Raw genomic sequence first — 22500 nt, forward strand, 5'->3', positions numbered from 1 at the left:
TGAGAATCGTTAAGCAGTGAAAAGTTAAAAAAAAAACCAAAATCGCACCCATGTCCAAAGAAAGCGGTTCAGTTTGGCAATTTTAATATGAAATAGGCAGAGCCTAAAAACGAACGAACTCCTTCAAAATTACCCTTTAGAACCTTTTAGAACCCTTGAGGATTACTCTTTAGAAACCCTTCAGAATTACCCTTCAGAATTACTCTTCAGAATTACTCTTTAGAATTACCCTTTAGAATTACCCTTGAGAACCCCTTCCGAATTACCCTTTAGAATTACCCTTTAGAACCTTTTAGAACCCTTTAGGATTACTTTTTAGAAACCATTCAGCATTACCCTTCAGAATTACTCTTTAGAAGTACCCTTTGGAACTCGAAAGAATTACCCCTTAGAACCCCTTCAGAATTACCCTTCAGAATTACCCTTCAGAATTACCCTTCAGAATTACCCTTTAGAATTACCCTTTAGAATTACCATTCAGAATTACCCTTCAGAATTATCCTTTAGAATTACCCTTTAGAATTACCCTTCAGAATTACCCTTCAGAATTACCCTTCAGAATTACCCTTCAGAATTACCCTTCAGAATTACCCTTCAGAATTACCCTTTAGAATTACCCTTTAGAATTACCATTCAGAATTACCCTTCAGAATTATCCTTTAGAATTACCCTTTAGAATTACCCTTCAGAATTATCCTTTAGAATTACCCTTTAGAATTACCCTTCAGAATTACCCTTCAGAATTACCCTTTAGAATTACCCTTTAGAACTCTGCAGAATTACCCTTTAGAACTAGTTAGAACCACAGAATTACCCTCTCGCCAAATTATACCATATATTATTATTGTTGTATAAAACCCTTTGGAACCACTTCAGAATTACCCTTTAGAATCAGCCTTTAGAATTACCTTTAGATCCATTTAGAACCCATTATAGTTACCCTTTAGAACTCTTTAGAATTATACTTTAGAATTACCCTTTAGAATTACCCTTTAGAACCTTTAGAATTACACTTTAGAATTACCCTTTGGAATTAACTTTTATAATTACCCTTTAGAACCCTTTAGAACCCATCATATTTACCCTTTAGAACCCATCATATTTACCCTTTAGAACCCTTCAGAGTTACACTTTAGAATTACCCTTTAGAATTACCCTTTAGAACCTTTAGAATTACCCTTTAGAATTACCCTTTAGACCCCTTTAGAACCCATTATAGTTACCCTTTAGAACCCTTTAGAACCATTTGGAATTACCCTTTGGAACCCATTAGAGCTTCCCTTTAGAACCCCTTAGAATTATGAGTGAGCCCGTTTTTCCATTGGGCCAAATTTTCATTGGTCTTCAAGGCCCTGTTGCATACCTTCCTGCTGTACTGCTTGAGCATTGGTTTGCCTTTCACCAAGCCCGATGTGCTGGGGCCAGGCCAGAGATTACATGTTCGTTATTGTTCTCGCCAAATGAGACCATGTATTATTATTGATGTTTATATTATAAGTATTAATCAATATACGGTTTAGTAAATGTGATCATTAGTTTTGTTATTTATTTATTTTTTAATAGAATGCCACACCACGGAAGAACGATTAAGGTGACCGAAACACCTTACATGGCGTGCCTTTAAAACATGGAAAATACTCTGGGTTCTTTGTAGTTAATTTTCCTCATCAATTCAGGAGATCATGACGATCATTTTTGTGTGTCACATTCCACATAAGAATGCTCCAAACCATTCCAATCACACACGCACGCACGCACGCACACACACATACACACATACACACATACACACATACACACATACACACATACACACACACACACACACACACACACACACACACACACACACACACACACACACACACACACACACACACACCTCATTTATCTAAAGTGGTCTCAAGGGGTCTACAGGGTCTTAGGGGTATTTTGGTCCTCAGGGTCTTTTGGGTCCTCTGGATCTTTGGGGTCTTTTGCGTTTTTGGGGACTTTTGGGTCATCTGGGTCTTTTGGGTCCTCAGTGGACTTTTGTGTTATTTGGGTCTTTTGGGTCTCTGGAGTCTTTTGAGTCCTTGGAGACTTTTGGGTCTTCAGGGACTTTTGGGTTATTTGGGTCTTTTGCGTCCTCAGGGTCATTTGGGTACTCTGTCTTCTAGGCCCTCAGGAACTTTTGGGCCTTTTGGGTCTTCAGGTTATTTTGGGTCCTCAGAGTCTTTTGGGTATTTTGGGTCCTCAGGGTATTTTGGGTCCTTGTCATATTTTGAGTCCTCGAGGACTGGATCAACTGGGTCTTTTTGGTCCTTAGGGACTTTTGGGTGTTTTGGGTCGTCGAGGTGTTTTGGGTATTTTTGGTCTTTGGGGACTTTTGGGTCTTTTGGGTCCTTGGGGGTATTTTCGGTCCTTGGGGATGGGGTCATTTGGGTCTTTTTGGTCCTCTGGGACTTTTTGGTCTTCTGGGTCCTCAGGAACTTTTGGGTCTTCTGAGTCTTTTGGGTCTTCAGGTTATTTTGTGTCATATGGGTGTTTGGGGTATTTTGGGTGCTCAGGGTGTTTTGGTTCCTCAGTCTTTTGACTTCTCAGGGACTTTTGGCTCCTCAGGGTCTTTTGGCACCTTAGAGACTTTTGGGTCTTCTGAGTCTTTTGGGTCTTCTGGTTCCTGTGGGTCTTTTGGGTTCTCTGGGTCTTTTTTAGGGCTCTTTAGGGGTATTTGGGGTCTTAAGGTTCTTGAAGGTCTTAAAGGGTCTTCAAGGGTCAAAGAGGTCTCAGTAGACTAAAGGGTAAAAAGGGTCCATTTTTCATAGAAACACCATGTGAGAGAGTGGTTCTTCTTCTTCATTTGTGATTGACGGACCGAAGGATGGACAGAAATCGTCAAATAATGAAGCGGCTTCACCGCTTAAAATCTTTTTCTTTATTTTGATTTTTTCAAGCGAGGAGAGGAAATAGGATGTTGAGGATGTAGAAGCAAAATATCAGGGAAGAAGAAAACAAAACGAGAAAAAAGGAGACATAATTTTCAGACTTTCTGTCTGAGGATCGGCCTTTTCAGGCCTTGAACAATCCAAAACAACATGAAAGGCAAAAACAACGAACAAATTAACATGAGATTCAAGCTGGTAGGCGACATGGGTGGTCACTATATAATTGCATACTAGTCATACAGTTTTTGATAGATCGGGATGAAAATTTTTGACAAAGACGTTGATTATAGTGCGCATAAAAGCGCGGAAGGCGATTTTTGATTTTCGGATTTTTTCAAAAATTTCAAAGTCCCGTCGCAAGGCAACGGTGGCGTCAATAGCAACCATGCTCAAAAAGCATAGAACTAGATCCTGGTATGAACCTTCCAGTCAAGTTTCATCAAAATCAGTTGACTCCTCTGGCCTCCAGAGCTGTCCATTACATACAAACAAACAGACAGACGGAAAACCTGAGACGAAGGGTAGTTTAGTGACCACCCAACATACAGACAGACGGAAAATCTGAGACTAAGGGTAGTCTAGCGACCACCCAATAACACAGGATACATCAGCAACACCTTGACAAGACAGAATAATACAAACCATCACAAATCAAATTCCAAAAACTCATCTTTATGATGTGGAAATGAGGAGCTCATATTTTCACCATCGTGTGCAATTTCACCACAATTTCTTTATTTAGTGTAGTGGAATTGCCTCTGAGCTCTGAAATCACATGTAAAAGTTAATCCCGAGAGGAAGTTCATTGAACAACACCCCTTTTCCCGATTAATCATTACATGGACTTCCCTTGAGCTTTCATTAAGTGCAGATCGTCAGGAGTAAAGAATATGACCGTTTCAGCTTCACTTGTGAATGGTGTTAAAACTTGATTTGCTGAAATGGCTTTCTCCGAAATTCTCCAAATGGTTGGAATAGCCGGACGTTTTCAAATTATCCATGTCGTTCTTCTGGTTTTTCCCATATTGATGCTTGCCAGTCATAACCTCATGCAGAACTTTTCTGCCGCGACTCCCCACCACCATTGCCGAATACCGTGGCTGGAAAATGCGTCTCTCTATGCTCCCCAAGACGCCCTGTGGAATCTGACCAAGGAGACCCTCCTGAGGGTCGCCATTCCCTGGGAACAAGACTCTCTCAGCAGCTGCAGCCGGTATGTCCAACCGCAATGGCAGCTGATGCTTAACGGCTCTGCAGATGTGTCAAATCTCACGGAGATTGAGGGCTGTGTTGATGGATGGGAGTTTGACTCCAGCTCGTTCTCATCCACCATCATCACAGAGGTAAAACTGCGTCGTTTTCATGAGTTATTGTAAATTTTGTGCCGTCCTTTGTTGTTCTTCGACATGTTGCAAGGCTTGTGGAAGAGTGCTCACCCATGTATATATATATATATATATATATATATATATATATATATATATATATATATATATATATATATATATATATATATATATATATATATATATATATATATATAAACATAAGATAACACCAGGTTTGACTTCGGACAAACTGAGCCACCTGGAGGGGATATTAAGCTTGCTATCCCACCTGCTACCTTTCACTCGTAGACGTTAAGCTTCCAATGCTACCTTTTACAGAAAGAAGACCATTGTACGTAAGCTACCTTGGGCAAATTCCTGTACAACCACTGGGCAGGGCAATGACAAACTCACCCAGTATATATTCTGGCTAAAGACTGCTTTGGCATGCAGCAATGGTCTCTCTGGAAAGAGTACAGCCAAATTAATTGGATTGAAAGTTATCTTGAAGAAGGATCACACATACATACCTCACCAAACCCTCTCTGCATTCAGTGGGACGTGGTGTGCGACACGCAAATGCTGAAACAAATGGCTCAGTCAGTGTACATGGGAGGCGTACTGGTTGGAGCAATCATCGCAGGAACTTTGGCAGATAAGTAAGACTCAAGATAAATCTTTATTTTCCTTCGTATGTTGTTTACAATAACAATCACCTCACCCAGGGTCAGCAGGCATCTTCCACTCTTATCAATGTTCAGCTACATACAACTGATCGTTCATATAAGGCTGACAAATTGACCAATAAAATTGCTTCAAGAAACCCTGAAATTGACCACGATGAAAATGTTAGTTCAAACATGAAAATATACAATTTACACGACTGACAATATGGGATCTTTGATTTCCATTTAATTCGCTCTCTTGACTAATCGTTTTGGAAGAGAAAATACTTTGGCTTGTTTTTTTTTTTTTTCCTTGTACAGGTTTGGACGACGATCTGTGATGTTGGCAAATCACCTTCTCGTGGGCATCGGCGGCATCTGCGCTGCTTTCGCTCCAAACGTGGACATCTACATGCTGGCGCGTTTCTTCACTGGTGCATTTCTCTCTGGATCTGTGCTAAATTCCTTTTCTTTGGGTGAGATAACCCAGAGGCCAATATATCGGACCACGACTCGAAAAGGCCTCAATTATTCCAACCTTCTGATGGGGTTGTCCTTGGAACATTTTTGGTCATAAAAATTTTTTTGTCCATTTAATCACATTCGAAACCTCAATGGCAGGAGCGTCCAATCTGAGTCGGAGAGGTCAGCAGTTATAACCCTAGCCCAATCATACCAAATAATTCAAAAATTGTTTGTGCTGCTTCCTTGCTTGATGCTCAGTATTTAAAAAGGATAGAGCACAGACTGACAACCAACTATAAGTTGGCAGCCATTGTGCAGGCTTGATGGGCTGAAAGGCCTCCTCTTGTGATGAACCTCTCTCTGTCAGGGAACATTTATCATTATTATTTGGGTACCCACTACCCAGTCAAATGGACTGGGTAACCTATTGTTTTTCTTCTGTTTATTAGGGTACCCAGTCAACTGGACTGGGTAACCTATTGTTTTTCTTGTTTATTAGGGTACCCAGTCAAATGGACTGGGTAACCTATTGTTTTTCTTCTATTTATTACGGTACCCAGTCAAATCGACTGGGTAACCTATTGTTTTTCTTCTGTTTATTTATTATTTTTCTTTTTCCACCAGCAATTTCTGGGCTTTTTCGCTTTAAAAATAATTTTCTCGGGAACGGTAAGTCCGACCGACACGACATTTTCACCATAGGATGTATCTTTTTTGATACATACTTCATCGATAATTATGACGTCATAGGTTACGTGGTACGGGCGCCATCTTGAAAAAACCGATAAACTTTGGACCTCTGTATTTCTGAAACATTGCAATGGAAATTTTTTTTGCTTCATACATTTTAATAAGCTCACTATGCGGAACACGGATGATTTTTCATGACGTCATCGGTGAAGCGGTATCCCAGTGAAAATTCGTCAAGTAGAACACTGCATGGGAAAAATCTGAAATTTCTTGAGCACCATCGACACAATTCACCATAGAAAAAAATTATAGTGACGTCATCGATGACGGTTCGGCAGCCATCTTGTTTTGAAAAAAAATCTCCAGAACGGCTGGACAGATTGAGGTGAAACTTGACACAAATATTCCACATGATATTATTTTACAAGTTTGTTCATTTCTTATTGATAGGCCACATAGTTTGGTGGCCATATTGAATTGACCTTAAAATCTTCAAACATCTCCAGAATGGCTGGTCAGATCAAGGGGAAACTTCACAAGTCTATTCTGCACGCATAGGGGATATAAGTTTGTTTATGAATAATTGATAGGTCACATGGTTTGGCAGCCAAGTCGGATTTAAGAAAAAATATTAAATAATGTTTTCTCTGGAACTACTGAATATGTCGAAGCAAAAATTTGCCACTGTCATCCTCCATCATGTCTGCATACATGGTAAAAAGTATGACATCACAAGTCACATGGTTTGGTGGCCATCTTGGATAGAAATGCACCTTATCCAATTAACATGAAACTTCACACACGTGTTCCACAACACCATTGGAGGCAGAATATAAATTTATTATGTCATAGGGCACATGGTTCCTCAGCCATCTTGGATTGAAAATGAATAATTTTTTTTTAATCTTCTTCTCCAGAACGGCTGGACAGATTGAGGCAAAAGTCCACACACACTTTCCCCAGGACATCCTTTCACAAGTTTGTTAATTTCTAATTGATAGGTCACATGGTTTGGTGGCCATATTGAATTTACCCTAAAACCTTCATACATCTACTTCTCCAGAATGGCTGGTCAGATCAAGGGCAAACAGATCAAGGGGAAACTTAACATACATATTGCACACGAGTAGCGAATATAAGTTTGTTAATTTCTAATTGATAGGTCACATGGTTTGGCAGCCATGTTGGATTCAAGAATTGTATTAAATAATGTTTTCTCTGGCACCACATAACCCATCGAAGCGAAACTTGGCAACTATAATCTACCCCCATGCCTGCATATAGGGTAAAAATTATCATGTCACAAGTCACATGGTCGGGAGGCCATCTTGGATAGAAAAACACACCTTGTCCGATCAACATGAAACTTGAGAAGCATAATCCACTTCCCCATTAGAGGGAGAATTTAAATTTATGTTGTAATAGGTCGCATGGTACAGCAGCCATATTGGATTGAAAATTAATAACTTTAAAAGTCTTCCTCTCTGAAACGGCTGAACAGATCGAGGCGAAACTCCACATGTATAACCGCCTCTCCATGACGAACAAAAAGTTCTCCCCCCCTACTTGGACTTTATATCCATTTGATGTACGACACATCGTTAGGCAGCCATATTGGAGCGAAGGAAAAATATTAATTAATGTTTATTCTGGAACTACTGCATCAATAAATGTGAAACTTCAGAGTTATCATGGAACAGACGTGTGAAATGAAGGCTTGAAATTTCAACTCGATCGGCCCCATGGTTTGGCAGCCATGTTTAATTTAAGGGGAAATATTAACTAATATTTACTCTGGAACCGCTGTGTCAATATATGTGAAACTTCAAAATTATTATCTCGCCAACATGTGAAACATAGGTTTAAAAGTTTAACCTGATTGGCCACGAGGTTTGGCAGCCAGAATTATTAAATTGTTTGAATCAGAGAACTTTTAGATTTGTTTTTTTTCCAGAAGGTTCACTTGGCTGCACATGCGTGTGTTTGAGGGTACAGGAATAGCAATTCAATTGATTCCAACAATGTCACCAGGAAAAAGGGCTAACTGCATACGTAATAACTAAATTGAACACTTTGTGCTACCCGGTTCGTAACTCGTCTGCTCCTCGCTGTCTCGAAGCAGGGCTGGATTTGTATCACTATTAAATAATGTTTTCTCTGCAACCACTTATCCTATCAAAGGGAAACTTTGTGACTATTATTTAAGTCTCATGTTGTATCAAAGGTGGATGTCTGGGTACCCGGTCATCACTGCCAGCAGTTACATCGTGGCAGTTCTAGTTTTTGTTATTATTATTATTGTTATTATTATTTATGATTATCTTTCACTTATTGTCAGGTCAGGCCAGATTACATCTGTGACTTGCTACAGGTACCATGTAAATCTGTATTAACCTGTTTCATGGTCGGGTTTGGCAGTGCCAAAACCATCTCCCCCACCAGGTTTTCTGGTGCGAAGGTTGTATGGATATGGACACCCAGCAGGATTAACAAAAAAACCTGTCAAAGGGCGGAGGAGCACTTTGTGAGCCAACGGCCATCCATATCTAGTGCCCAAATGTGTCTGCGGACGTCCTCCTACAGTTGGGTTACTTTTTTTTTGAGGAGGTTGGTGGCAGGATTTTAACTCCGGCCACCGTAAAACACTTCATTCCGCAAAACACACAAATGCAAAGAAAACTGAAAACGCACTCTGTGGGAGTACTTCCTGTGCTGCTGCCCTTGGCAGGGCAGCTCACTAGATAACAGGATTGGGGCAAAGCCTTCAGGACCCCCATTCCTTGACAATAGGAGGAAAAGCATGGGATACATTTCCTGGGTCAGATTGCGGTGGTGTGTGGCAGAGTTGTGCTGAGGTGTCGTGCAACAGTCGGTGGTGTTCTTGGGTTAACCTGAGACGGTCCCTTCGGGTGGGTGTCTCGAATATCCTTTCCCGAAGAGAGGATGATCACCTGTCTCTGTTATCAATTGAGCTAAAGCATTTGGACTTCAGTATTACAGCACTCTCTGAGGTTCAGAGACCAGAGAGTGGCGAGATCATGGTGGGTGGTTACACTGACTTTTAGTCTGGTCACTCTGATGGTTACCATGCCCAAGGAGTTGCTGTAGCTGTGTTCAATATGCTGACTCCAATGATAATTCAGGTAACACTGGTCAACGAGCGTATTATGAGATGAAGGATTCATCACTCCTTGGGTATAATTTCCTGGTCTCTGTACATGCTCCGACTGAGGCGAGCGATCTCACCGTGAAGGATGCATTGTATGCCATGCTTGAGTCTGTGGTTGATCAGTGCCTCAAGTGAGACACTCTTCTAGTCTTGGGGGATTTCAATGCATCGACTGGAACAGAAAGGGATGGTTTAGAGACGTGTGTGGGTTTGAAACTGTAAACCAGAATAACTATAAACCAGGACTGGATTCATCGGAGGGTTCATTGACTTTGCAAGAAGTCATGGACTTTGGCTGGCAAGTTCGGGGTTTCAGCGCCCGATGACTCATCGCTGGACTTGGTATTTCAACGGTGGTGGTGCGGCAAAGGAGATTTACCATGTGCTCATTGATGGTCGCTGGAGGATGATACAGAACTGCAGGGTCTACCGTAATGCTCAGTTCCTCAATACTGACCACCGACTTGTTGTAGCAATTCTGACGTTGCAGCATAAATCTAGGAGAATGTTACCATCCCAGCCTTGGCTAGATGTTGGCAAGCTCAAGGTTGAGAGGGTAGCTGAGGAGTTTGCAAACAGGCTGAGTGGGGATTTGAGGGGTGTGGGTGTTTTGGGGAGTCCTGAAACAGTTATGGAGTGCCTTCAAGACCACTGTCCTTGATGTTGCCAGTAGATGTCGTGGAACTCACCGGAGGGTGAAGAAGAATTTTGTCTCTCAAGGGACACTGGATACCATTGACCAGAGTCGCAGGGCCAGGCTGAATGGCAGAGCTGAGCTGTACAGGGAGTTGAGGCGTAAAACTGTATATGCACGAAGGGTGGACAAGGAGCCATATATGCGAGGAATCTGTGAGGGGGTGGAGCATCACCTGTGGTCAAGTGATTCTCATCCTGCTTACCAGGGGAATTTATGCATTGTATTCCTCCAAGCCCGTCTCAAGGTGTATTGCAGTTCGAGCGGAGGATGGTGGGCTGTTGACAGAGGAGTCCGAAGTGAAGGCCCAATGGGCCAGTAGCTTTGAGAGTCTGTGCCAGGCTGATTCACCAGCTGTCGAGATGGATGTCAGGGGTGATACTATGCCTATTTCTGACCCTTCAATCAACTGTGATCCACCTTCCTTTGTAGAAATACAGGCTGCTGTGAACCTGTTGAAATGAGGTAAAGCTCCTAGGATCTGTGTCATCCATGCTGGTCTTCTCAAGGCTGGTGGAAATACTGTACTCATGTTGTTGCATGCAGTTCTGTGCTCTGCCTCGAACAGAGGCATCGTCCCAACTGACTGGAAGAAGTTTCTTGTTGTTCCTCTCTGTAAAGGGAAGGGTGATCACCAGTACTGCAATAACTTCCGATGGGAGACACTGCTCTCAGTGCTGGGCAAGGTCTTTGCTCGGATAATTGTTGATAGGGTTCCCCACCATCTGCTTGAGCACCAGCACCCAGAGCAGTCAGGCTTTACACCAAAGAGGTCAATGATTGACTATATCCTGGCTCTTTGGGTCTTCACCGAACGCAGTGGAGAGTTTCGGCAGGGGCTGCTCACAGCCTTTGTTGATCTCCACAAACGGTTTAATTCATTGAATCGGGATACCCTCTGTCGGATTCTCAGTCTTTCTGCGGTGCCACCAAAACTGACCAATTTGATTTCTGAACTAAACTCTGGTACAGAGAGTGCTGTGTGGTGTGGTGATAACATCTCTGACTTATTTCTAGTTGTTACTGGAATTCTTCAGCAGTGTGTACTGGCCCCCACACTTTTCAAAGCTTGTATGGACTGGATTCTGGGGAGGATGTTGGAGAGATCAAGCTGTGGAGCATAATTTGTGAATGTCAAGATCTCTGACCCTGATTTTGCAGATGATGCAGTCATCTTTGCCGAGACTAGATACCCTTTTGGGGGCCCTCGAGGTGCTGAATGAGGAGTCGGAGCCACTGGGATTATGGGTTTCGTGGGTCAAAACTAAGATCGAGGCTTTCGGTGACATCTTGGATGCTGCTGTCCTGTCTGTGTCTGTTTGTGGTGAGGATGTTGAGGTCACGGAGAGATTCACTTACCTTGGCAGTGATATTCATCTCTCTGCTGGCTGTGAGTCAGAGGTCAATAAACATCTGGGTCGGGCCTGGGGAGTCGTGGATTCACTTGGTCATGGGATGTGGCACTGTTGGAATCAGTGCGGGAGGATGAAAGTCCGAGTCTTCAGGTCCTTGGTGCTCCCCGTCTTGCTCTATTAATGTGAGACTTGGACTCTGACCAGGGATCTGAAATGGAGACGTAATTCCTTTGGTACTCGGTCTCTTCGGCGAATCCTTGGCTATCACTAGTTGGACTTTATATCCAATCAGTGGATGCTGAGAGGGCGACTCAAATGAGATTTGTTACTTGCCTTGTCCGTGAGCGTCAGCTTCGGCTGTATGGACATGTGGCTGGATTTCCTGACGCTAATCCTGCTCACCAGGTTCTCTCAGCGAGAGAGCCTCGTGAGTGGAGGAGGCGAATGGGCCAACCATGTACCTCGTGCTTGCAGAAGGTTGGTCAGCATCTCAATGAGATGGGGATGGGCCAGGCATCTGCCTGGGGATGGCCAGACGGAGGCCCCTGGAGTCCCGACGGAAAGTGGACGCAGTGACGTGTTTCTCTCCGCATGCTCCCATACCTGACCTGACTTAGCGGCTGACCAGTTGAAGGTGAATGGGATTTGTAATGTGGAGCAATTCTGAAGTAATGTAATGTAATGTTGAGTTTTCAGAGTGCTGGCGATAACTTCCCTGATCTTCACCGAGGACACCATGGAATCTTTGTGGTCTGCCAAATAATACTAACAGAAGGAACATTGGGTCTAACGTCCAGACACACGGCAGCGCACAAATTCATGTATTATTGCTCTCACAACGCCAGTGTGACAGTTCTTAGTGTGTTTACATTCCAACCCTGGTGAGACAGCTCTGAGGCTCATACATTTAGGCTGTCCTTCCATTCCTTTATGTCGTTCTTGAATATACAGCTCTTGCGTTTTTAAACACTGGCCTGGTGATATTCCTGTGCCTGTCCACTGCTCTCCTTCCTATCCCTTTCTCCCTCTCCCCACACCACCCACAATTAAATTAAATGTATAAACTGATTGATTGCATTGATGTGGTGTTGATAGAGCACAGGCATGAGTGGCAAAATAGCCAAATGTGTTTAAATTTCCTTGGATATACCCTCATATAAGTTTTTCTTTTGCATAAAATTTTCAGGCCTCGAGTGGCTGGACACTAATCATCGTGTTCATTTCACTTCATTTGCCGGGTATTGTTACACATTTGGACAGTTCACACTGGCGGGGTTCGCCTATGGCATCCGTGACTGGCGTTATCTTCAGCTGGCTGCATCTGTACCCTACATCTTCTTCTTTCTCATTGGCTGGTTAGTTAATGCTTTTTGAATGATGAAAGAGTTTCTGAATCACGAAAAAAAATTCCTTTTGTAGAAGTTAGTTCACTACCTTCAAAAAAGGAAATATCTATTACATCATCATGAATTTACTTTTTTTCTTTTTGAAATACATGATATCGGCACTTTCTGCATGTTTAGTGTGGATAAGTTAATGCAATGTACTTCAAAAAACAAATGTTCTTTCCTGTCCTCCCACTCCCTTTCTCAACTCCTCCCTCCACCTCTTCATCCCTCATAAAAATTCAGCTGATAAACTGATAGATTGCATTTTATGTGGTGTTGATATAACGAAGGAATGAGGGATCAAAAGTCTCCTATTTCATTAGTTACTTGCATTTCATTGAATGTATGTGTATATATATATATATATATATATATATATATATATATATATATATATATATATATATATATATATATATATATATATATATATATATATATATATATATATATATCAAGCTGGATCACCCAATCAAGATCAGGTTATTTAGACGTTGGTAAACCATGAAGAAGATTAATGTTTAAAGCTGTAGCAAAAAATTAACTCAAGAGTGCACCATGGCAATGGTGAGCCAAATGTCCTCATTTCCTTGTTTGAGGTCAGTTTCTTGATTTTCAGACGTAGAAACCCACATACATACTGAGAATTGTCATTGGGGGTTGTGTCAATGACCCGACACTGGTACCTCCAGCATGTACACAAACTTTTGTGGAGATTGGTCAGGGATGTGGAGTTGTTTTTAAATCAAAGAAGGCTTTAGCCACTCAGAATTACCCATGAAAACATTGCATATTAGAAGAAGAAAAAGAGCAATCAGAGATTGCAGACCCTCACCAGGACTTATATCGAGTGGTGTATTTTATTTTTTTGGGGTTTGAGGGTAAATCCAATATGTCTGCCAAACCATGTGTCCGATCAAGTTGAAATTTATAACATGTATTCCCCATCTCTACTAGATTATAAATGTGAAGTTTCACGTCGATTGATTAAGCGGTTCCAGCGAAAACATTATTTAATATTTTTTCAATCCAATATGGCTGCCAAACCATGTGACCTATCAATTTATTCCTGAACATTCTTGTACATCCATGACTTGGGGAACACTTGAGTGAAGTTTCCCATCGATTTGTCCAGCCATTCAGGAGAAGAAGATTTTTATAGGTTTGAGGGTAAATCCAATATGGCTGCCAAACCATGTGATCAATGACATCATATGTGTGAACTTTTTTCTTCCTCATGGACAGGCAGTCATACGTGTAAATTTCGCCTCGATTTGTTCAGCCACTTCAAAGAAGATTTTTGAAGGTTTTTTTTTTATTTTAACCAATATGGCTGCCGAATCACGTGACCAATGACATCATGAAATTAATTTTTCTTCTTCACCATTTTATCCCGAGATGTCACTCAAAAATTTTCATACTGATCAGATGTGGCATTCTTCATATGCAAATATAACGTCATAATGAGGACACCTATGATGTCATAAAAAGTCCCTTATTCCACACGAGGAGTACTTGCTATTTGCGAAGTTTCAATTTTTTTCTTGGTGCGGTTTCAAAGATACAGAGGTCCAAATTTTCCCCGTTTTTCCAATATGGCTGCCACACCACGCGACCGATGACGTCATATTTATCAGTACAACATTCTCCATGTGTAGTCGCACAAATGGTGAAAAATTTGGATCATATTTAACAAGTAGTAGCAGAGAAAAACACAAAAGATCTGTGCCGACAATTAAACAGGCAGACAGACAGACAAACAAACAAACAGACAAACAGACAAACAAATGGACCCAAATACAATCCCCTCTCCTTTGTTGAGGGTAACTGGAATGTCACTCATGGAGTGCATTGTCTCGCCTCGCACATTCATTCTGAACAAAAATACCATCTTTAAATGAACATGCGACTATTATGACCCACTGCTATTATGGCCTATTTACCCACATGCAGCCTATACTATTATGTCATAGTTTTTTGGCATAGGTTAAAAACGTCATCAATTTAATGCTTCGCTTACTTTGGGTCATAGATCAGATATATGAAGTTTCAGATTTTTTTTGGATAAAGATTTCAATTCAACCAATTATGGCTGGAATAATACTTTACTGATGATGTCATCGTTGTCACTCTATGTACCCCATGGGGAGTTGATGACATTGGGCAAGTTTCAATTTTTTTTGTTGAGCGGTTTTGGTGATAATGATGTCCAACTTTTTACAATACCCGCATTACCCCAATCCCTCTCTCTTTTTGTCCCATCCTTTCTCCACCACGTCCAGCATCCTCACTCACCTCTTTCTCTCTTTCTGTCTCCGCACATATCTGGATGTTGGTTACCTCCGCACATTTCTGAATGGTGGTTACCTCCGCACGTATATGAATGGTGGTTACCTCCGCACATATCGAATGGTAGTTATGTCCAGACGGTGGTTATCTCCATATGTGTCTGGACAGTAATTATTTCTAGATGGTGATTATCTCTGGACGTGTCCAGATGGTGGATATGTCCAGTTGGACCCTCCCCTCACATTGCCTTTCCTTGCCCTCCCATCGTGCTACCTACCCTCCCTCCCCTCACACTTCTTTCCCCTCCCTTTACACTGCTTTCCCTTCCCCCACCCTCCTTACCCCCTCCCCACTCCTCATCACTCCCTCACTGTTCTTGCTACCCCACCCCCTTGCTCCCCCACATGCTTCCTTGCTTCCCCACGCCTACTCGATCTCCCTAGCTCCTCACTCGTCCACCCCCCGGCCACTCTTTTTTTCTCCACCCCTCCCCCTCTTAGTATACCCATCGTCCGGCCGGTGGTTATCTTCGAACGTGTCCAGACGGTGGTCCGGAAAGACCCTTCCCTCACACTGCCTTACCTTGCCCTCCCTTCAAGCTGCCTTCCCCTGACGTACCTGGATGGTGGTTATGTCCAGACGGTGGTTATCTCTGGATGTTTCCAGATGGTGGTTATCTCCAGACGAACCCTCCTTTCACACTGCCTTTCCTTGTACTCCCCTCACGCTGCCTTCCCTTGCCCTCTCCTCATGCTGCTTTCCATTTCCACACCACTCCTCACTCCCCTCCTCGCTTCCCCCTTCTTCCTCACTCCCCCACACCACCTCACTCTCTCATCCTAACGGATTTCCACGTGTTGTCCTGTCTCCAAGTAACCACTGAAAATGGTTTAAATTATATAGATTTTTAGCTTATCTGCAATTTTAATTCCAGATAAGGTGTTATCGCACACCATCCGTCCAGCGATCCGTTTCCTATTTCGACTTCTCCGGCCAAATTTCTGGGCCAATCCAGCTGAAAGTTGGCAGTAATTGCAAAGTAGCAATTTTGTTACTTGTTCAAGCTCGTTCTGGTCACATGCTTTTAAGTAGGTCAAAATTTCCGACTTAGAGAAAATTTCTTCAAAAATCTTCTTCTCCAGACCAACTGGTCAGAATGCCACCAAATTTGGGTTACAACATTATGACAGAGTCCTGATGTTAAATTCCGGAGGCCATGCTGATCTCGTGAACGGAAGTGTGTCAAAATGACGGTCCCGCAAATTCCTTCCAAAATCTTCTTCTCCTGATCCACCATTCAGAATGCTACCAAATCTGTGTTACAACATTGGAATTTGGTCCTGATGATAAATTGTGCAGGCTGATTTGATCACATGACCGGAAGTGTGTCCCAATGGCCGACTTGGTCAACTTTTGGGAAAAATGCATTAACTCCCTTTAAAATCTTCTTCTTCAGAACCACTAGTCAGAATGCTACCAAATTTGGGTGACAACATTTGGACAGGGTTGTGATGTTAAATTACAGAGGTCACGAAGTTGCCAGTGACATTTTGTTTTCTGGTTGTATTACGTATGTATGTCCATACGAGTGTACATACTTACGTACGTACGTTCGTCCATGCTAATTTTGGGTGGTTGCTAGAGTACCCTTATTTTCACTTTTTCCGTCTATCTGTATGTATGTTTGTATGTCTGTTGGGTGGTCGCAGGAGTACCGTTGTTGGGTGGCCGCAAGAGTACCCATATTTTCACTTTTTCCATCTGTCTGTATGTCTGTCTGTTTGTAATGGACAGCTCTGGAGGCCAGAGGAGTCAACCAATTTCGATGAAACTTGACAGGTAGGTTCATACCTCAATCTAGTTCTATGCTTTTGAGCACCGTTGCTATGGACACCACCGTTGCCTATCAACGGGACTGAAATCTTTGAAAAATTCTAAAAAAAAAAAATTTCGAAAATCAAAAATCGGCTTCCAGACTTTTATGCGCACCATAATCAACCTTTTTGTCAAAAATTTTCAGCCCGATCCATCAAAAACTGTATGACTAGTATGCAATTATGTAGCGACCACCATGTCGCCTACCGGCTTGTTGGGTGGTCGCTAGAGTACCCTTATTTTCACTTTTTCCGTCTGTTGGCTGCTCGCTAGAGCATTGGCTGCTCTTAGAGCACCCTTATTCTGGACATTTCCATCTGTCTGTCTGTCTGCGAAACATTGGTCAAGCCTAGGGGCTAAACCACTCAACCGATTCCAATGAAATTTGGTAGGTAGGACAATTATTTCTGGGAATCATGTGCTTTCGAATATGGGACCCCGGGCCCTAGCTACGGCATAGCAACGGCCCTTTAAAGTGGTGAAAAAATCGAAAACAAATAAAATCGAAAAATCGAAGCTTAGAGTTCTGTGCGCAATCTATCTAGCAACTTTCATGCCAATTTGCAGCCCTAACAAAAAATATTTGAAGGAGAAGATAGGTTTTGGGCAAGTATGGTTAATTTCAGAATTTCAGAACATTTCAGAAATGGTTAATTGCGAATATCTCAAAGAGAAAGAGTCTGATTTTGATGAAACTTGGGTGAAATGTGTACAATGTGGCTGGCATGTACACAAAAATGAATGGTTGCTATGCACACCTCCGTTGCTTAGCAACAGCTAATATACTTTATCGTACATCGTACACTTATTGTGGACTGTACAAAAAAAATCAATACCTCCGAAACTGGACCTGCGAGGGACCTGTTATTTTTTTGTGCCCAAGGAGAATGTCTTACAGCATCATATAAAAAAATAAAATCTTTAGCGAATAGATAAATAGAATTACCAGGGCTGCCATTTGTTAGAGTCTCTTTGGAAACATGCCTGAAATTTCACAAAGCGGGTTTCTGGGCGCAAACTAAGAGGGCTGTGATAATTGGGTGGTCGCTAGAGTACCCTTATTTTCACTTTTTCCATCTGTCTGTTGGCTGCTCGCTCCGCTCTAGAGCACCCTTATTCTGGACATTTCCATCTGTTTATCTGTCCGCGAAAATTTGGTCAAGCCTCGGGGCTAAACCACTCAATCGATTCCAATGAAATTTGGTAGGTAGGACCAATATTTCTGGGAATCATGTGCTTTCGAATATGGGACCCCGGGCCCCAGCAACGGCATAGCAACGGCCCTTTAAAGTTGTCAAAAATCGAAAAAATCAAAAATAAATCGAAAAATCGAAGCTTAGAGTTCTGTGCGCAATCTATCGAGCTCCCTTCATGCCAACTTGCAGCCCTAACAAAAAATATTTGTAGGAGGAGATAGGTTTTGGGCGAGTACATGTCGAACATTTCAGAAACTGTTAATTGCAAATATCTCTAAGAGAAAGAGTCTGATTTTGATGAAACTCGGGTGAAATGTGTACAATGTGGCTAGCATGTACACAAAAATGAAGCTTTCTGCACTCAATTTAACCTCATTCCTTCCCATCATGGACAGACACGTGGCGCTGCTCAGCTGGATCATGTACTGATTCCTGAACAATATACAAATTACGAAAATCTCCGATACATGCATACTCTAACTTTCGCTAATTTGTACTCTGATCATCGTGCCGTGGCCATTCGATTGTCAAAGAATGAAATTGATTGATAGCATGTACATGAATATTGGCTAGTCGCTTCGGCCAGCTTTCCATCTAGAGCGAGGAGCCATGTCACCTACCGGCTTGTCTGTATGTTTGTTTGTATGTCTGTATGTAATGGACAGCTCTGGAGGCCAGAGGAGTCAACGATTTTGATGAAACTTTACAGGTAGGTTCATACCAGAATCTAGTTCTATGCTTTTGAGCACCGTTGCTATGGACACCACCGTTGCCTAGCAAGGGGACTTTAAAAAAATTGAAATCATAAAAAATTAATTTTTTAGAAAATCAAAAATCGGCTTCCAGGCTTTTATGCACACTATAATCAATCTCTTTGTGAAAGATTTTCAGCCCAATCCGTCAAAAACTGTATGACTAGTATGCAATTATGTCGCGACCACCCATGTCGCCTACCGGCTTGTATGTTTGTTTGTATGTAATGGACAGCTCTGGAGGCCAGAGGAATCAACTGATTTTGATGAAACTTGACAGGTAGGTTCATACCAGGATCTAGTTCTATGCTTTTGCGCACCGTTGCTATGGACACCACCGTTGCCTAGCAACGGGACTTTGAAATTTTTGAAAAATCCTAAAAGATGTATTTTTTCGAAAATCAAAAATCGGCTTCCAGCCTTTTATGCGTACTATAATCAACCTCTTTGTCAAAAATTTTCAGCCCGATCCGTCAAAACTGTATGACTAGTATGCAATTATGTCGCGACCACCCATGTCGCCGACCGGCTTGTTCTCTGTTTTCTCTACAACTGCTTATCCGATCGACACAAAATTTTCACTACAGGCGTAACTACTCATGTGGAATGTTTTCATGATAATTATGACATTATAGGTCACGTGATATGGCAGCCATTTTGGAAAAAAGGAAAAACTTGGACCTCAGTATCTCTGAAACCACTCCATGGAAAAAATGGAAACTTGGCACATGTGAAGTACTCCCCTTGGGAAACAAGTGTTTTTTTTAATGATGTTACAGGTGGCTTCGTTGTGGTGGCATAATTGCATATGTTGAACGCTGTATCCGATCAGTATGAAATTTTTTGAGGGTCATCTCGGGTTAAATTGGATGGGGGGAAAAAAATTGTTAATGTCATCGGTCACGTGGTTCGGCAGCCATATTGTTTTTAACATAAAAACCTTCAAAAATCTTCTCCAAAATGGCTGAACAGATTGAGCGAGATGAAACTTCACAGGTATGATCGGCTATCCAGGAGGAACAAAAAGTTATCCACCGATGACATCTTAGTCACATGGTTTGGCAGCTCTGATTTATTTTTGAAGAATAAACGTTTAAATATCCACTTCTCCAGAATGGCTTGAGAGATCAAGGGGAAAGTTCACCCACATGATGCCCCAAGCCTTTTGGTTACCAGGGTGTTCACGAATAATTAATAGGTCACATGGTCTGGGAGCCATATTGGATTGAACGGAAATCTTAAAAAAAATTATTTGTCTTGAACCGCTTCATCAATCGACATGAAACGTCACAGTTATAATCCAGTAGCCATGAAAAATATATGTTTTAAATTGCAACCTGATCGGATGCATGTTCTGCCAGTCAGAATTATTTAATATTTTGAATCTGGGTTCAGGGATTTAAATCAAACTTGGTACAAGTATGCATAATGATGTAATAATGTGGGCAGAGGCATATCTGGTGACGTCATGACATCGAAGAGTGCCTTTCCGGCTTAATAATGCATTTATATAAATATCTTCTAAATAATATTTTTACTCTTCATATTTTATTTTACTAATTATATTTGGTGTCGTTTTATTATCTAAACGAAAACTTGTTTAATCTGCGAACCGTAGCTACCCTGTGTTACCATACATACGTCTGACGACTTGTTTTAATCTATTGATATTAAAGTTGAGTGCTGTGTGTGGTTGCTTTTACGGAGTGAAAAATAAATTTGGAGTGAAATTTATTATTACTGATATCGATTTGTAATTCTAAATAAGAAACTGAAGTGTGAGTTTGGTTTTTCCTTTTTTAATTCGAGTTATTTTGGATGTATGTCATCATGAAGTTGATCCCAATTGTGTTGTGGACCCAATCAAACTCCCTTATACACACAGGTACACACACACACACACACACACACACACACACACACACACACACACACACACACACAGACACACACACACACAGACACACACACAGACACACACACACAGACACAAACACACACACAGACACACACACACAAACACACACAGACACACACACAGACACAAACACACACAAACACACACACAAACACACACAGACACACACACAAACACACACACAGACACACACACACACATAAAAACACACACAAACACACACAAACACACACACAGGCACACACACACGTGACACACACACACACAGACACAGACACACATAGGCACACACACACAGACACACACACACAAACACACACACACACACACACACACTGACACACACACACACAGACACACACAAGGCACACAAACACACACAGACACACACACAGGCACACAAACACACACAGACACACACACACACAGACACACACTGACACACACATACAGACACACACACAGACATGCACACAAACACACACACAGACACACACAGACACACAGTCACACACACACAGGCACACACAGGCACACACACACAAACACACACAGACACAGACACACACACACACAAACACATACATACACACACAGACACACACACAGACACACACAAACACACACAAACAAACACACACAGACACACACACAGACACACACACACACACACAAACTGACACACAGACACACACACAGGCACACACACGCAGACACACACAGGCACACACACAGACACACACACACAGGCACACACACAGACACACACAAACACACAGGCACACACACAGACACACACTGATACACACACAGGCACACACACACACAAACACACACAGACACACACACACAGACACACACACACACACACACTGACACAAATACACACAGGCGCACACACACACAGACACACACACAGACACACACAGGCACACACACACAGGCACACACACACAGACACACACAAACACACACACACAGGCTCACACACAGACACACACACAGACACAGACAAAAACAGGCACACACACAGACACACACACTGACACACACACAGACACAGACACACACAGGCACACACACACAGACACACACACAAACACACACACACACACACACACACACTGACACACACACAGGCACACAAACACACACACACACACTGACACACACACACAGGCACACAAACACAAACAGACACACAGACACACACACAGGCACACACACAGACACACACTGACACACACACAACACACACAGACACACACACAAACACACACAGACACACACACAAACACACACAGACACACAAACACACACAGACACACACAGACACACACACAAACACACACACACAGGCACACACACAGACACACACAAACACACACAGACACACACACAGACACACACACACACTGACACAAATACACACAGGCGCACACACACACAGACACACACACAGACACAAACACAGGCACACACACAGACACACACACACACACAGACACACACAAACACACACAGACACAGACACACACAGACACACACACACAGACACACACACTGACACACACACACACACACACACAGACACAGACACACACAGGCACACACACACAGACACACACACAAACACACACACACACACTGACACACACACACAGGCACACACACACTGACACACACACAAACACACACAGACACACACACAAACACACACAGACACACACACAAACACACACAGACACACAAACACACACAGACACACACAGACACACACACAAACACACAC

At 42.3% G+C, this 22500-nt stretch overlaps 1 protein-coding gene across 3 annotated transcripts in view; it reads left to right on the forward strand.

The window, feature by feature from the left end:
• The first annotated feature begins 3766 nt into the window (after nt 1-3766).
• Nucleotides 3767-22500, forward strand: part of LOC147012190 (solute carrier family 22 member 6-B-like) — a 49186-nt gene continuing 30452 nt past the window's right edge. The window contains exons 1-4 of one of the 3 annotated variants that reach the window (XR_015051505.1): nt 3767-4267; nt 4808-4911; nt 5239-5393; nt 12477-12645. Coding sequence is in view for 2 of the 3 variants with exons in the window: in XM_085856015.1 (XP_085712141.1) it covers nt 3866-4267; nt 4808-4911; nt 5239-5393; nt 12477-12645 (830 nt within the window). In the remaining variant the exon portion in view is untranslated. The remainder of the gene's footprint in view (nt 4268-4807; nt 4912-5238; nt 5394-12476; nt 12646-22500) is intronic. The other 2 variants (XM_085856016.1, XM_085856015.1) reach the window with 2 other exon arrangements.

The sequence above is a fragment of the Eptatretus burgeri genome, chromosome 15, assembly GCF_056783735.1.
Source record: "Eptatretus burgeri isolate ZD-2024b chromosome 15, Ebu_testis_v1, whole genome shotgun sequence".
NCBI classification, from domain to species: Eukaryota; Metazoa; Chordata; class Myxini; order Myxiniformes; family Myxinidae; genus Eptatretus; species Eptatretus burgeri.